This window comes from Phocoena phocoena, chromosome 13 (genome assembly GCF_963924675.1).
Source record: "Phocoena phocoena chromosome 13, mPhoPho1.1, whole genome shotgun sequence".
NCBI lineage: Eukaryota > Metazoa > Chordata > Mammalia > Artiodactyla > Phocoenidae > Phocoena > Phocoena phocoena.
Window position 1 is genome coordinate 7,758,900 of NC_089231.1, and position 15,671 is coordinate 7,774,570.

General features: G+C 38.0%; 1 protein-coding gene across 1 annotated transcript in view; it reads left to right on the forward strand.

Annotated features, from left to right (window-relative positions):
• The window catches only part of RTTN (rotatin), a 138,450-nt gene that overhangs the window by 104,866 nt on the left and 17,913 nt on the right, over nucleotides 1–15,671 (forward strand). The window contains exons 39-43 of the mRNA XM_065889552.1: nucleotides 1,598–1,735; nucleotides 4,488–4,705; nucleotides 12,291–12,396; nucleotides 13,147–13,244; nucleotides 14,975–15,052. Coding sequence (XP_065745624.1) covers nucleotides 1,598–1,735; nucleotides 4,488–4,705; nucleotides 12,291–12,396; nucleotides 13,147–13,244; nucleotides 14,975–15,052 — 638 coding nt within the window. The remainder of the gene's footprint in view (nucleotides 1–1,597; nucleotides 1,736–4,487; nucleotides 4,706–12,290; nucleotides 12,397–13,146; nucleotides 13,245–14,974; nucleotides 15,053–15,671) is intronic.

Genomic DNA, 15,671 nt, shown 5'->3' on the forward strand with positions numbered 1-15,671 from the left:
TGGAACATGTATGAGAAATATGCAAGATCAGTGCTAAAAAGCTGGTGCGAGCATGCATGGCTGTGACTGGAGTGCTTTTGATCTAACGCTTGATCCCAAAGTCACATGACAAGAGGTGGCCTGCATGTTTTGGCTGCCACCAGCTGCCTTGTGGATGTTTTATTGATTTCCTTGCTTTGATTTGGGGCTTTGAAAATGAAATAAAAATGGTATATATTTTAATATCTAAGTGTATGAAAGTTATTTAACCCGTAATTAATTACGCCAAGTGCTGAAAAGAAAAAATGTCAGTAATATCTGAATGTATATTTAGCAGGTGGTTAAGTTAAAAGTTATTTTCTCATATCTTTCAAACATTAAACATTAACTAAAATAATTAATTTTTAAGAAATTAAATTTTTTTCCTGGAAAAATAACAGTTTTGAATGATTTTATAAAACATTGATTATACTTCTGGTATATATTTGTATGATTTGATGATTTTCATATATAATTTTATATATATTAATTTATATGTGTAAATAAATTACATTAAAATTAGCAAGCACAGTTATAAAGTTAAATGTGAATAGCTTTTTAGTTTTTAATTTAACTTTCAACTTAAATATTTTATTTGACCATCTTAAGCCTATATTAAATAAAGCTAGCAAGCTTTATATTTAGTCTTTTTATGTGTAAAGTACAAATATATAGATATTACATAAACAGATATATGGTATCTGTGAAGTTAATATTTCATGGGGGTTGTGATAAGGTGACATATGATTAAAAAGACTCCTATTTATAGAGCTGATAATGACAAAAAGGTTGAGAAACACCAAAGGTTGCTACAATCCAAACTCCCTGGAAGATGCTCTTTCCCCGCGCCTCATGGGTGCTGAAGAACACTTGAGCGGGGAGCCTTCAGTTCCTTGTAATGAGTTTGACACAGTTGGCAGATAACTGCTGGTGGTGTGGCCACAGATGACTGTCCTAAGGTAGCTACTGCCCTCCAGCTCCCATTTGCCTAGTAAAGAGAAGGGAAAAGCTGTTTTTCCTCTAGAAGGTTAATTGCTGCACCCTTAGCCATACATAGGCAAAGCTGCAGAATCCTCTTTTGTATCACAGTTTTCCTTTTGGGGAAATACTCTTTTCTGTTCTTCAAAGAAGTTTCCTTTCTTTACTGCTGTGACCTTGGCCATTATGTTTTCCCCTTTCACCGCTACACAAAGCTGCTAGAGGGGATAAAGAAAACAGGAGAAACTTCACTTTTATAGAAGTAGCACAAGCAATGACATGTTTTTATGATGTGCCCAATATGTAGTGCTGAGGCTATGGCTTAATATTCAATTTGCCAGTTTCTGCTTATTGTTGAATATGCTTTAATAAGAGGAGGATGTGTGAGTGTGTATTCATTTATCTGTAGGAGGGTGGGTGGAAGAGAGATCTTTAAGAAGCAATGAAAAGGAGAAATTAATTGAAATAAATTTTGGATCATGCTGAATTACATTTGTCTTCATTTGATGAATACATACCTCTTATTTTATGTGTAATGAAGTGTTGGTGAGGTTTTTCTTCTTTGTGTTAATAACTTGAAATGTTTTGATTAATTTTATAGATATAGAGTTAATATCGGCTTTTTATCAGACATGGACACATTTATTTAACCTTCTGGCCACACTCCTGAGGAAAGCTGGCCCTGCCTCTTTCCCATCTATTACGATGGGTCTGGCCAGGTACTGGGCGACGATGGTCGGTAAGAAGATAGTCTCGCTGGGTTTGGGGTTGTTCTGCTAATAAAAATTAAGATAATCCCTTATTTCTGATTTTGTATATAATTTATATGTATTCTCTAAAATTAAGTAGTTATGGCATGGTATATGAAAGAGGAACAAGGTACTTGCTTTGAGAAATTTGCAGTGCTCTTTAGGAACCCAAAAAATGCATTTAAAAAAAAATGAAACGTGTCAAGGTACTATAAAAACAAGCAAGAAAAGCCTGTGGCGTTATGAAGACACGTATGATGTGATTATAAAACAATGAGATAGATTTTCTTCTGTTGATGTAGAAGCCCACCTCTTTTCTCACACATATGCATTGTGAGTGGGTAAAGCTGCCTATATAATATCCTGCTTACATGATAACTTAGAAAGTTATAATAAAAATGGTGTCTTGTCTTGAGACATGAGGATTTTCTGATAGCCAAGGGTATAGTGTAGTTAATTATTTTTGCAAGATGTTTTCCATATAGTAGTTGCCTACTACAATAAACAAATGATTGTTTTTAATATTACTGCTGTCTTTAATTTTTCATAAAGTCTCTTCTAAATTTTAGCATAGCAAGAGCCTTTTTTAACGTAAATGTATATAAATAACATTTGTTACCTTTTAAAAATAGTCAGTTAAAATGTATTCAAAATTGAGTTCTTTTAAGTTTCCACTAATTCAATTGACTTATTTTTTCACATTTCATTTTATCATTTGGTCATTCTGTAAACTTACATGTATGGTACATTTTGTCACCGGAGTGATAGCTTTGAAGAAAGGTTATGGGGAAGTACATGTTCAGCAAGAAACAGAATTGTTAGTTATCTGGATATAGGAGTTCTGAGTTTACCCTAAGGGGAATAATGTCCATTTAGGGATTATTATTTTGTTAAAAGAAATAAAAATTGAAAGAGATTGACCAAGTGAGTGATTAATATTTTCCTCTTGCGTCCATGGTGTGGGGCAGGGGGGAAACTACTTTATCATTTGAATCACCAGTAGTACAGAGCAGCATGCTTTATGGCACTCATATGGGGCACCTAGGCCAGCTGGTCAAATCTGGCCACTGCCTGATCTGGTAAATAAAATCCTACTGGAACACAGCCACACTTATTCATTTTCTTATTGCCCGTGGCTGCTTTCCTGCTACAGCGGTAGAGAGGTGAATATTTGTGACAAAGGCCCATGACCTGCAAAGCATGAAATACCTAGTTACCCTTTGACGCTTTGCAGAAAAAGTTTGCTGACCCGTGATTTAAGCCTGTTTACCTGACACTATTTCCCTAGTGATAAAATAAAGACATATTAAATTCACAGTCTTTCTACAAAATATACACGTGGTTTTATATAATAATGGTGCTAATAAAAAACAACATACTACATATACTGTTAGCTTTGATAGTCGCAGTGTTGATGAAAATATAACTAATAAGAATGATCATTGATATTCCTTACTGAGGGGTTGTTTTTGTCTGTTTTCTGTTTCTCTTATAATTTTCCTTCCCACGTGCCCATATACATTTAAAAATATTAAGTCACTTTGTAACTTAAGTTATCTATAACAGTTTTTTCTCAAATCTGACTAATATTTAGACATCATTTAAATGATTCCCATGAAACCTGCTGACTAAATTTCTTTTCTTATGTTACTTAAGAACATAAGAATTTCTGTAAGCCTGAATCTAGGTAGAAGTTCTTATGGTTATAACTCTTGGACAAGTATAAATCCAAAATAATATAAAAATAAAACACAACAAAATTATAAACCAGTGCAATCAAATTAATAAAATTAATGTAATATAGCAGACATTCTTTTGATTAAATTTAAATCAGTGCTCACAACAGGAAATTAATAATGACTGCTTTAGTCTAGATTCTTTTGAGTTTGTTTGCCTATTCTTTCCTCTCTGTTATACTTGCAGATCACTTCATAATCACTCTTGTTCTCTCTCTGAACTACTTTGAAACCTTTGTTCCTACATTATGTCGACACTGCAAGCTGGGTCTTGTTTTAAGTACTGTTTAGCATCAACTTGTTTGAAAACAGAAAAACAATCACACTTATTTGTAAAATAGTAATCTAGATAATCCAGAGTATAGTTACATTAACTATTTTTTAAGATTAGCACTGAAATAAAAACTCAAAAACTCTAGAGTGTTTTTGGGTCCCCCAGTAGACCCCAGAGGGATCAGTACTCATTTATATATAATCCTCTTATTTTAGATCTTAGCAGATATTGTGTATATGTACACTTGTACACACACACTCACATTCATATAAAAAAGAACCTATATAGGGCTTCCCTGGTGGCGCAGTGGTTGAGAAGTCCGCCTGCCGATGCAGGGGACACGGGTTCGTGCCCCGGTCCGGGAAGATCCCACATGCCATGGAGCGGCTGGGCCCGTGAGCCATGGCCGCTGAGCCTGAGCATCTGGAGCCTGTGCTCCGCAACGGGAGAGGCCACAACAGTGAGAGGCCCGCGTACCACAAAAAAAAAAAAAAAAAAAAAAAAAAGAACCTATATAAAAAGAACAAAATGAAAATTAGATTCCTTCATCAGTAGGTTGTCTTAGTACTGTTTAACTTACCTTTAAACACTATGGTTATTCGTGTGCTAATAAGCTTTACTTCGTTAGAAATTAAAAAACTATAAACTTCATTACTCAAATAAATCTGATTAACTTCTTTAATTTTGAAGAAGTTTTCAGTCATTTACATATGGAATTATTCTCTCTTTCAGATATGTTCTGCAAATGTGTGGGTTTGTCTAGCACCTGCCCCACTCTGTGTACTGCCAGCCTGCAATTCCTTTCTATTCTCCTGACTGAAGAAGCAAAAAGGTATCTCCAGGATAAGGATAAAACAAGTTTATGCCACAGTCCAATGATGGCTTCACTTCTTGATAAAACCCAGGAAAGTCAGAAATCTCTAGAACAACTTAATGAAGTAATTCTTCAGGTATGTGATTTCTTAATTTTTCAAGATTTGGTTTAGTTTTTAAATGAATTGACTTTCAGTCTTGGTCTCGTAAGAATTTTTTTCAATCATTTGAATTAAAAACAATGCTCATTATGACCATTTAAACAATAGAAAAATATATAAAGTTAAATTAACCATCTCCTCTCCAGTCTCATTCCTCTGATGCTGACCGGTTTCTTTAATACACGTGATGTAAAAATTCAAAATGAAACATTAGTAATTTAAATCTGGCTGTTTATCAAAACAGTTTGCCGGATCATGACCAGAATGATCACGTTTCAGGAATACAGCTATAATTCATAATTTATCGCCACTTTCAAGACATGTTTACATCTTTGAAAATATTTTTACCTCAATGGCATTTGGCTTCTACTGTAAATGAGCTATATATTTAAGGTGTATGTCCGTGGAGGTAGGTGGACGTGGTTGGCATATTTCTGAGAAAATGCCCCCTTTCCAAACCCTGCTGCCTACTTTATCTTGTAAACTTATTTTTTGCAATCCTAAAATATGAACCAAGAATTTTGTTTCATCGAAAACTTTCTAAAGCCGCTGAAGTATTGTTATTTTATATATAGATTAACAGTTAAAAAAAAAACGGGAAGTGTTTCCTGAGTTGCACAGCTTTTTACAAATAGGAATATTACTAGATTTTTCAGTATTAAGAATCCTTTTTAATAATCACATTTAATAAACCAACTATAATAAAGTTAAAATTAAATCATCATACGGTTTTATGATTTTTGTCTTCTCACTGAAAGGTGGGTCAGTGGTGGGTGGGCGCATTGAAGGTTTTGCTCCTGCTTCCCGGGCAGCCAGCCGCGTTTCCCAGTCAGCATGTGTTCTGCCCACTTGCTGCCGTCCCTGGGGCCTAGGGTTCTGGGATCTTTGCTCCTCCCATGCCCAGGAGGGTTGTGGTCGCGCAGGTTCTTCTGGTATGGCCCCTTGTGTGTTTGGCATGACAGCCTGATTGTGTTGGGGTACCGAGGTGGCCGAGGCAGGGGCAGCCCCTGGCCCCGCCTGAGCTGCCCGTGGAGGGGCTCGTGGGCTCCACGGGGACTTCTGTCTCCCTCACCCAGAGGACTCTAGTGGTCTTCACGGCACAGGAAGGAGCCTGGTAGGGACTCCCCGACACTTCATCTTCTGTCTCAGCAGCTTCCTCAGGAGCTGGAGCTCTAGGGGACAGGTCCCCAAAGTATTCCTCAAAGACACCTATTCTTGGGAAGCCACCACTTCCTGTAGCTCCTCCCTCACTCATTCCACTCGATTTTTCTTAGTTTAGAGCCCAAACTGGACACTGTTCTGATTGTCTCAGTCACCATCCAACAATAGGCTTTATTCCCCCATGATTAACTGAGTCCGATTTTGCACTTTAAGGAATATGGTTGGCTCTCTGTATCTGCGGTTCCTGCCTCCGTGGAGTCAACCAAATGTGGATTGAAAATGTTTTTAAAAAAATTTTCAGAAAGTTCCAAAACGCAAAACTTGAATTTGCTGTATGCCCAGCAACTATTTCCATAGCGTTTACATTGTAGTAGGTATTAGAAGTAATCTAGAGATGACTTAGCGCAAATGGGAGGATGTGCCTCGGTGATATGCAAATACTTCGCCATTTCATGTGAGGGACTTGACCCTCCGCAGATTTGGGGATTCACGGGGATCCTGGAACCAATCCTATGTGGATACCAAAGGACCACTGTGTTATAAGCAGTAAACTAAAACTTACACTTTACCGAAGTTCTTCCCCAGCCCCGATCGGAAATCATTACTAGTTTCCCAACTTCGGCTTTGGCAGAACACTCTTCTCCTGGGCGAGGGGCCTTTGCTCGTGCCAACATGTTTTCCTCTTCAGGGAAACAGAGGGTATCTCAGTGGTTTTCCTGATGATTAGCTAACTTTCCTCCCCATTTCTTCCACATTACAAAAGATATAAGATCTGTGTGGATATGGATATGTTAACCAGTTATTTAAATCGTGTTTCCTAATAAATCATACTTTTCTTGCTCATGTAAACAGTAGAATATGAATATGTGACTTTTGTTAGGAGGGCACAGAAATTTAAGACAAAGGAGAGAAAGGAATTGTACCTATGACAGTTTATGAGAAAAACGTATGCCTGACGTGAGATGGGGCACTTATTAATGAACTTGTTAAGCTGCAGATACTGTGTTTTCTTTACAGTGCCTGCATAAAGATGATATGTGAATTAAAATATTGTTAGAATGCATTAAGCAGCGATACATTATAATACATCACATATGTTTCTTAATATATATCCATGTGAGCCATGAATTGTGCCAGGAATTATATGAAGCAAAGTAAACTATAGTCTTTAAATTATCAGAAAAAATAGTATTCTGAAATTGCCCTTCAAAGGCGTATTTAAATTTTCTGTAAAACTACTCAAAAAATATTAGACGTGTGACCGTAGGCATATCACTTAACCTTTTCTGATTCGGTTCTTCAGTGCAAATGGTTGGATTGTATTACATGATTGCTCAGTTTCTGCTGGCTCTAAAATTTTCCGTCTCCTGATAAATTATTATATTGTTGTAACTTCAATTAAAATATCTTGACAGAGAATCTTTTGTAATGGCTGCTTTACAGCAGTATCCTACAGATGGTACATGTTGAAAGTTTGCATTTGGTACTCATCTCTTAAATCACGTATGTTTATTTTTCCATAATTTTTGTAATTCTGTTTTGAGGTGCTTTCAGGTTCAGAAACTGTTAGCTGTCTTTTGAACATAAAATATTGAACACATTTGACTTAATGGAGATTTTGCCTTCTCTAGTGAGATACTCAGTATGTTTCATTTGCAAATACATATAGATAACAAGATTAGTAAAAGCTGTCTCTATAATAGGTTTTGTCTGTAATTGATGTGTTGGATTATTTTTACTCTTTTTATTTGATATGATATCTAAGGATAGTAATGCAAGGAAACAGCAAACTCTTATGTCACATTTTAGGAGTTATGTTTTGCACTACTGCTTAGTGAGTGGTAAAATTCAACAGTAAATCTGTTGGAGAGAAGACTTGTTATATATTTGAGATTCTGCTGTGTCAGTGAATGTTCACTGTAATTAAAAAGGCTTTTCTCTACTTTAGTACCTTGTGGAAAGAAAGCAAAAAGCCTAGATCACCTAGTACATAGAAAGAGTTATATCAAAAACTGCGTAACATTTAAACAAATTACATTGAGTCCCCTTATTTTCTTTCTGCCTATGGTTTTTCGCTCTGTATCCTCTTGTTTTGCATGTCTGCATCATCCAGTAGCTAGTTGTCTGTCGCTTCACCTGTCGTATGTGGAATCTTAGCCTCCCCTCCTGCGCCCGGCTCCTCACCCTTACAGGGTGTCCTACTCTGATGCTGCAGCTCCTTGTCAGTCTGCAGTAAGAGCTAAGTGGGAGACCAAATTCAATCCTGTGCTCTGGCCTTCGGTCTATGTTGAAAAGTGTGTGGATTTACTAGAGGTTAGTTCTCTCTTTCTTTCTTTCTTTTTTTTTTTTTAAGTTTTGGGTTTTCATACCAGTTTTACCACCTACACATTTTAGAGTGCCAGTTTTGTAAGGTTTTTTACCCAAAGTAGGGAACTTCTGCCACCTTCTCTCATTTCCTTCTTCTCAGAGGTGACTCCTTGTACCTCTTTAGCTTATTATTATTATTAATTTTTTTTTTTTTTGCACGGTACGCGGGCCTCTCACTGTTGTGGCCTCTCCCGTTGCAGAGCACAGGCTCCAGAGGCGCAGGCCCAGCGGCCATGGCTCACGGGCCCAGCCGCTCCGCGGCATGTGGGATCTTCCCGGACCAGGGCACGAACCCATGTCCCCTGCATCGGCAGGCGGACTCTCAACCACTGCGCCACCAGGGGAGCCCTAGCTTATTATTTTATAGTTTCCCTTCTGTGTCTCTAAATAACATGCTTGTATTTCTTTATCTTGATTATTCAGTTTTGGACTCTGTTGATTTTCTGGTGTGGAAAATGAGACTTTTAACTCTCTTTCCATGTCCCACCTACCTGCCCAACCGCAGTGAGTTCCCCTCTCATTCCCCCAGTATTATATAGCTTCACATTGACTAGGATTAGGCAGGGTGTAGTGTTAAACTGTGAAAACGTTATACACAATTGAACCATGTTGCAGTGTTCACCTTTCTTTTCCTGCACAGCTTCCTTTTTCCTTAGAGGTAATTGTATTATTTTTCATTTGATGAGTTTTCTCTTATCACTGGAAAGCCCCTTGTTCTTTGACAGCCACTGAATGTCTTCCTAGTGTATTCAGAAATGTCAACTTATATCAGCTTCATCTTCTGGAAGAAATCACTCCCAATTCCTTCTGACCTGCTTGGTGCCCAGTGTCATCCTGGGGTCTCCATTCACTTCCTTCCTGGGGAATTCCTTCACCTCTCTGCCTTTTCCTGTGACCCTCTGTGCCCCGTGCCTTCTTTTGGTAGAGTCTCTTTTCCAGCAGCTTCCAGAGAAAAGGTGCATAGGAGGCTTTTTTGAAATCTAGCCATGCTTCCATTTAATTTATAGTTTAGCCAAGTGAGAATGCTAGACTGGAAAACATTCACTTCAGAGTTTTAAAAGCATTCGTCTATTTCCTTTAACTTTTCATGTTACTGTAGAGAATTCTGAAGTCATTGTGATTCCTGGTATCTCCTGGAAGTTTTTAGAATTTTTTTTTTGTCCCTAATATTCTGCATTTTCCTGATGAAGTACCTAGGTGTGGATCTCTTTTTTCTGTTGTGCTGGGCTTTCTCGGGGGTTCTTTTCATCTGTAAACTCCTGTTTTTTAATTACTTCATTGACATTCCCTCCACTTCATAGGCTCTGTGTGCTGGGAACTTTTGTTGTTTTCTTCTTCCTACATAATCTCTCTTTTCTTCTTTTTCCTCTCATTATTTTGTTTTCTATCCCCTGCTGTGGGAGCTTTTGTCAGATGTCTGGTAATCTTGGTTGTCTGCTATATTTCAAACTGCGAGACGTAAAGCAGGTGGATGCTCTGAGCCTGTGAGCGGCGCTGGTGAGCTGCAGGCTCTGTGCGGGAGGGATCTGGCTGGGTCATTTTGTGACCCTGTCTCGGTGAGCTTGTCACATTCCCGAGAGCAGAATCTTCCGACCTCCTGCCTGGGGTTGAAAACCCACCTGCCAACTGTTTTGCAGCAAAGTTGGAGAGAGCTGGGCTCTTAGAATTTAATTTGAGCAGTTTCACTTAATCCTTCGTTGTTTTCAGTAGAACAGCCTCACCTACACAGGTGCCAAATCTCTGCCAGTTTAGAATCCTTGTAACTCATCCTCTCCAGTGACTAAACCTCCAGATTTTTACAAGGACGGGGGAGGAAGAGTGGCCTGGCTGCACAGAGCCTGATGGGAAGAATCTGGTCCCATGTAACTGCTTCTCAGAGATTTTTCAAACAGTCCTCCTTGACTCTCACTTCCCGGGGTACATGGTACTAAGTTTCCTCAGCCGTTGTCAATTCAGTGCATGGACTGGGGTGATACTCAGTTTTTCTCACTCACCGCTCAGAATTCTCAAGCCTGCGAATGGATTGGCCATTCATCCATCGACTTTCTAGTTTCCAAACTTGCACGTGCACGTGTGTGTGTGTTTAATCCCATTTCTCTCATTTTGATGAGATTTCACGAGAGAATAAAAGGCACATCTGTGTGCACAACTCTTTCCCTCGAAGTCTTACCTCCTTTTTTCCCTCATTGCTACAGATAGTAGATGAGTAGTGTTTTTCAGTGAGCTCAGTTTTGTTTTTCTCAAATCACTAATATGTACAAGTTCGATAAGGATGTGTTTGTGAGAGCAGTTTTCCTATTAATGGTGAAGTTTGTTTATAGACAAATTGGGATTCTCATAGTTAACTATAATGATCATACTCCATAGATATTCATCATCCTATAACACTTCACTGCCTTTTCACCCCTTTCTCATGGTCACACTCAGCATGGTCTTTATCAAGCATCCCTGGCCTGGCCATTTAATATCTAACATTGGCCAGACAGGACCTGCCTGGTTCGAGGCAGCGACCTCAGTGAGATATTTAAGATGGAATCACTGCCCCTGGTGGGAGGGCTGGGAGGCCCCCCACCTCTGCAGGCTCCTCCAGTGTTATGCTGCCAAGTGTAGGCCGGGCTGGAATTGTAAATGGAGTTGTACCTGTATAATTATGCTGTGCTGTATTTTATGTAAAGTTATGTCATTTAAGCTTAATTTTAATAATACTGTAAGGCTGGATCATTTTTAAATTACTGGTAGAAGGAAAAGTTATGAATTTGAATGATATCTAATATTTATAAACCAAATGAAGAACTTCTAGATTCTTCAACTTGAGCTTATGAACCCCTTGAACTTGTAATAAAAATGTACTCATATATCCACATGAGAATCTTACCATGAAAAATTCAGCTGAATCTAGTCAACCCTTTAGAGCTAAAACACCCAGTAAATGGGAAATAACAGAGGAGAGAAGACAAATTAAAACATTACAAGGAAGCAAACAGACTGTTCCATAATGCGAGCCATTCTGTAGGATGACTGATCTGGTTTATTCAGCTTCTCAACAACAACAGTGAAAAACCCTGGTGGGTGGGGTGGGGTGGGGGGAAGAGGCAGGTGATCGTAGGAGATATAATGTACAGATACGATGTGAACGCTCCATTGGGTCCCGATTCCAATAAGCCAACTGTGAGAAGACGTTTTTGAGACAAAAGAGAAAATCTGAATTTTGACTGCATATTAGCTGATTCCAAGAAATGATTGATAAGTAGTTTAGGCATGATAATGGGTTTATGGTTATGTATACTGGAGTGTGCCATTTTATGATATCTACTGTTTACTTTAAAATACTTCAGCCAAAAGTGTTTTAAAAGAGTATGAGTGTTTGTTATCCTGTTTTTTCTACTCTTACACATACTTGAATTTTTTATAATGAAAGATTTTTAACTCATAAATTCAAATGTATAAAGGAAATATACCAAAATGTCAGCATTTTCAAAAGTACAAGTGATTTTTTTCATTTATGTCAGAGTAAAAAAATTAAGTAATTTTTTTTTGAAAAACATGCCACACGATAGGTTAATGTTGCTATAAAATGAAAGATGGAAAGAACCAAATCACCTGAGATACAGGGGTGCATTGAGTAGAAATTGAGGGAGGAGAATGTGTCTCAAGGAGAAGACAGGAGGAATTTGATAACAGTTCTCCAATTCCAGTTTTCCAAGGGCCCTTTTAAATAAATTACACGTGTTCATATATTCCCTGGTGAATTTAAGTGTATAAACTTGCTATGTGTTAGTACTAAACGTAGCTTTTTTCTTTAGATGATGAGTCTTTGAGAATGATTTTTGGTCGTTTCCATATTATAAATTTCTTATTCAGTCTTATCCACACAGAGCATTCTCAAATCTTAATAATTTATCAGATTCCAGTGAATTTCATGGAATAGTTGAAAACTAACCATAGCTTTTAAATGGAATGCATCTTTTATTCACAACCATTTTGCTCCAGCTTAAGTTTTTCTCGAAGGCCGTTTGATATATGTTCTTTGCAGTGTTATGAAGTAAAATCCTCCAGAGATGTCCTGAAAAGAGTCGCTGTGAATGCACTGATGTCGCTTCTGGCCGTCAGTAGAAGAGCACAGAAACACGCTCTGAAGGGTGAGCCACCTGGCACATCAGCTCCTTTTATGGCATGCTTTCAATTCGTATATTTTACTGCCTGTTCATTTTAATTTTCTTTGGACTCAAAGTGTAAAGGACTTTAGTGTCACTAAAAAATTATAGGTTTTATTTTCCCTGTACAGGAACATAGTAAACATGCATTACTTTTAAAATAAAAAGATTACACACGTAGATTATTTTTTGTGTAATGATTCTGACTCCAGAGAATCTATATCTAAATATTAGAGAAGCTTTTCAAAGTAGCACATCACTCAATTTCATAATACTAACTACAAGCACGTATTGCACACGTGAAGAAATCACGTACTTTTGATAGTAGTAACAACTGCATTAGATGATCCTATATTTTCATAGAAATTTCCCCTCTTGTGTGTCATAATTTCTCATCTGGAATCAGGGAACACAGGTCTTAGAGATGAAAGAGAACATCAAGCAGCAACATCGAGCCCACTAATTTGAGTTGTGACTTTGCTACTGAAACAAACTCTGCACGCCTCCAACGTAAATGAGACGTGGGTGGTATCATACTAAATTGAAAACAAGTGGGCTTTAGCATTTTAGTTCTCTTACGTTTTTATCCTCTGATTCATTAACGTCTCACTGAAAGTGCAGAAATGAAGTTGGTTGGAAATAGAAAATGTTATTTTTTTGAGAGTTTGTTATGTGTAGTTTTAACTTTTTTGGAAATGGAATATCCTTTTGATTGTTTTGGATTTTCCCTCTCAGCCCATCTAATAGACAGTTGCGTGGAGCAGATGAAGCACGTTCATGCACAGCTGAACCTGGAATCTCTGAGGCCTGGGAGGGCAGCACTGAAGAAAAAGGTGACTGAATTCTCAAATTCTGGGAGGCAGGAGTGGCCATACGTAGAGACCGTCCCTCCAGTATCCTTGTGCTTATAGATGACACCAATGTTTGGTTGAAATGAGTGTCTGTTTTAGAAGAAAGGTACAGCCAAATAAATTAGTGGGATTTCTACATTAGCAGGTTTGCGTTCGGGGTGTGTGTGTGTGTGTGTGTGTGTGTGTGTCTCTTAGTTCTCACTTGAAAATCTTTTAATGAGATTCATGTATTTATATGTTGTTGTTATAAGCATTTTGGAGTGTGCATGATACATTTTTATACTACAAAAAGAAAATCTCTCATAGGTTCACTAGGAATGAGATAACTTCCTAAGTGTTTTCTATGTGGTAGGCACTATTCTAAACATTTCATATTTATTATCCCCTGCACACTCATGACACCACAGTCACATAACTGATAATGGATAAAGCCACTGTTTGCCCCGTATCTGGGTGGTGGCAGAGCTCGTATTCCTAATCGTGTTTATTTCCTTCCGTGACTTCTGAATGTCTCTTTTAAGCGTTGAGTCTGCTGGACTCATGTTCAAGCTGCATTTTCACTGTAAACTTGAAGTAACACAGGTTTTTAAAAAAATTATATTTTATATTGAGATAACATTGGTTTATAACATTATATTGCTATTTCTGTATGCGCTACACCATACTCATCACCAAGTTTAGTTTCCATCTGCCACTGTAGAGCTGACTCCCTTTACCCTTTTTTGCCTCCTCCTCACCCCTTCCCTTTTTGGTAACCACTGCTCTGGTCTCCGTATCTCCGTGTTTGTTTTTATTTGGTTTGGTTGGTTCATTTATTTGGGGTTTGTTTGTTTTTTATATTGCACATGTGGGTGTAATCGTGCAGCATTTGTCTTTCTCTGTCTGACTTCTTTAACTTAGCATAGTGCCCTCAAGGTCCATCTGTGTCGCTGCAAATGGCAGGATTGTGTGTGTGTGTGTGTGTGTGTGTCTGAGTGATATTCCATTGGATATATACACGTTTTTAATCCATTCATCTGTCAGTGGTCACTTAGGTTGCTTCTATATCTGGACTATTGGAAATAACACAGTTTTTATATAATAGCAATGGTTAATACTAATAACTGTGGTTAAAAAGATCTGCCACACAGGCTTATCGAGAAAATGAATATGTGTATATGTTTATAAGTATATCTATTATATTTATATATATATATATAATATATACACAGATCTAAGACCATTATTACAGCAGTCTGTGTAATAACTAGTTTCTGCTGCCTTTGCTAAGAAACCAAGAAAAAGCCATATTTGATAATTTCATGGGTCCAGGGGCTTATATGTTTGTCAGTTTCTTTTCTTGCCTCTTTTCCTTTTTCCTCTCATGCAGAGGCCCTTTACTTCATGATTGAGAGTGTCAGCCAACACCTGATATGACTGAAAACCAGTCAGTACCTGCTTCACTTTATCGAGATGAAACGTGGAGCTTATTATATATCTCAGTTCCTCTGTGCTTGATAGAACAGAAATAGCTTTTTCTTGGTGGATGTGCTTCTCGAGATATGGTCATCTTTCAGAGATCATTAGCCTGTCAGTTCCCTCAAAGCTATGGTGGCCAGGCTCAGTGAGAGCATAGCTGCATTGTAATGTGACCCAGGGGAGAAGGAATTACTGTATGTAAAAAGTGGAACACGCTGTTGTTCACATTTTTCAACTGCTTTTTGTTTAAACAGGAGGATGGTTTTATTAAAGAGTTAAGCATTGCCATGCAGCTCCTAAGAAATTGTCTTTATCAAAATGAAGAATGTAAAGTAAGTAGAGCTTCTTTTCAAAATTTTGATAGTGCTGTTATTAAACAGTTTAAATTTTATATGAGATAATTTGGGAAAATGGAAAACTCTTCGAATTTTTTTTTTTGATGCATGGTTGATTGGTTTGTAAGCTCAGTGTTCATTCTCAGAAATGGATGCACCTAATCTTATCATAATTTCTCAACCCTGATGACATTTCTTATGTTGGCGTTTTAACTTTATCACTGAAACTTTAACTTAAGGCAGCTAAAGCAAACTTGAGCCTCTTTTTTTTCTACTGGTAGCCATTTCGGTTGTTTTATTTTTTTTTTTGACTAAGATGGAATGAATGGCTGTGTATGTCTTTTTTTTTTTTTTTTTTGGCTGCGTTGGGTCTTTGTTGCTGCACGCAGGCTTTTCTCTAGTTGTGGCGAGCGGAGGCTACTCTTCGTTGCAGTGTGTGGGCTTCTCATTGTGGTGGCTTCTCTTTGTTGCGGAGCACGGGCTCTAGGTATGCGGGCTTCAGTAGTTGTGGCACGCGGGCTCAGTAGTTGTGGCTCGCAGGCTCTAGAGCGTGGGCTCAGTAGTTGTGGCGCACGGGCTTAGTTGCTCCACAGCATGTGGTAATCTTCCCAGACCA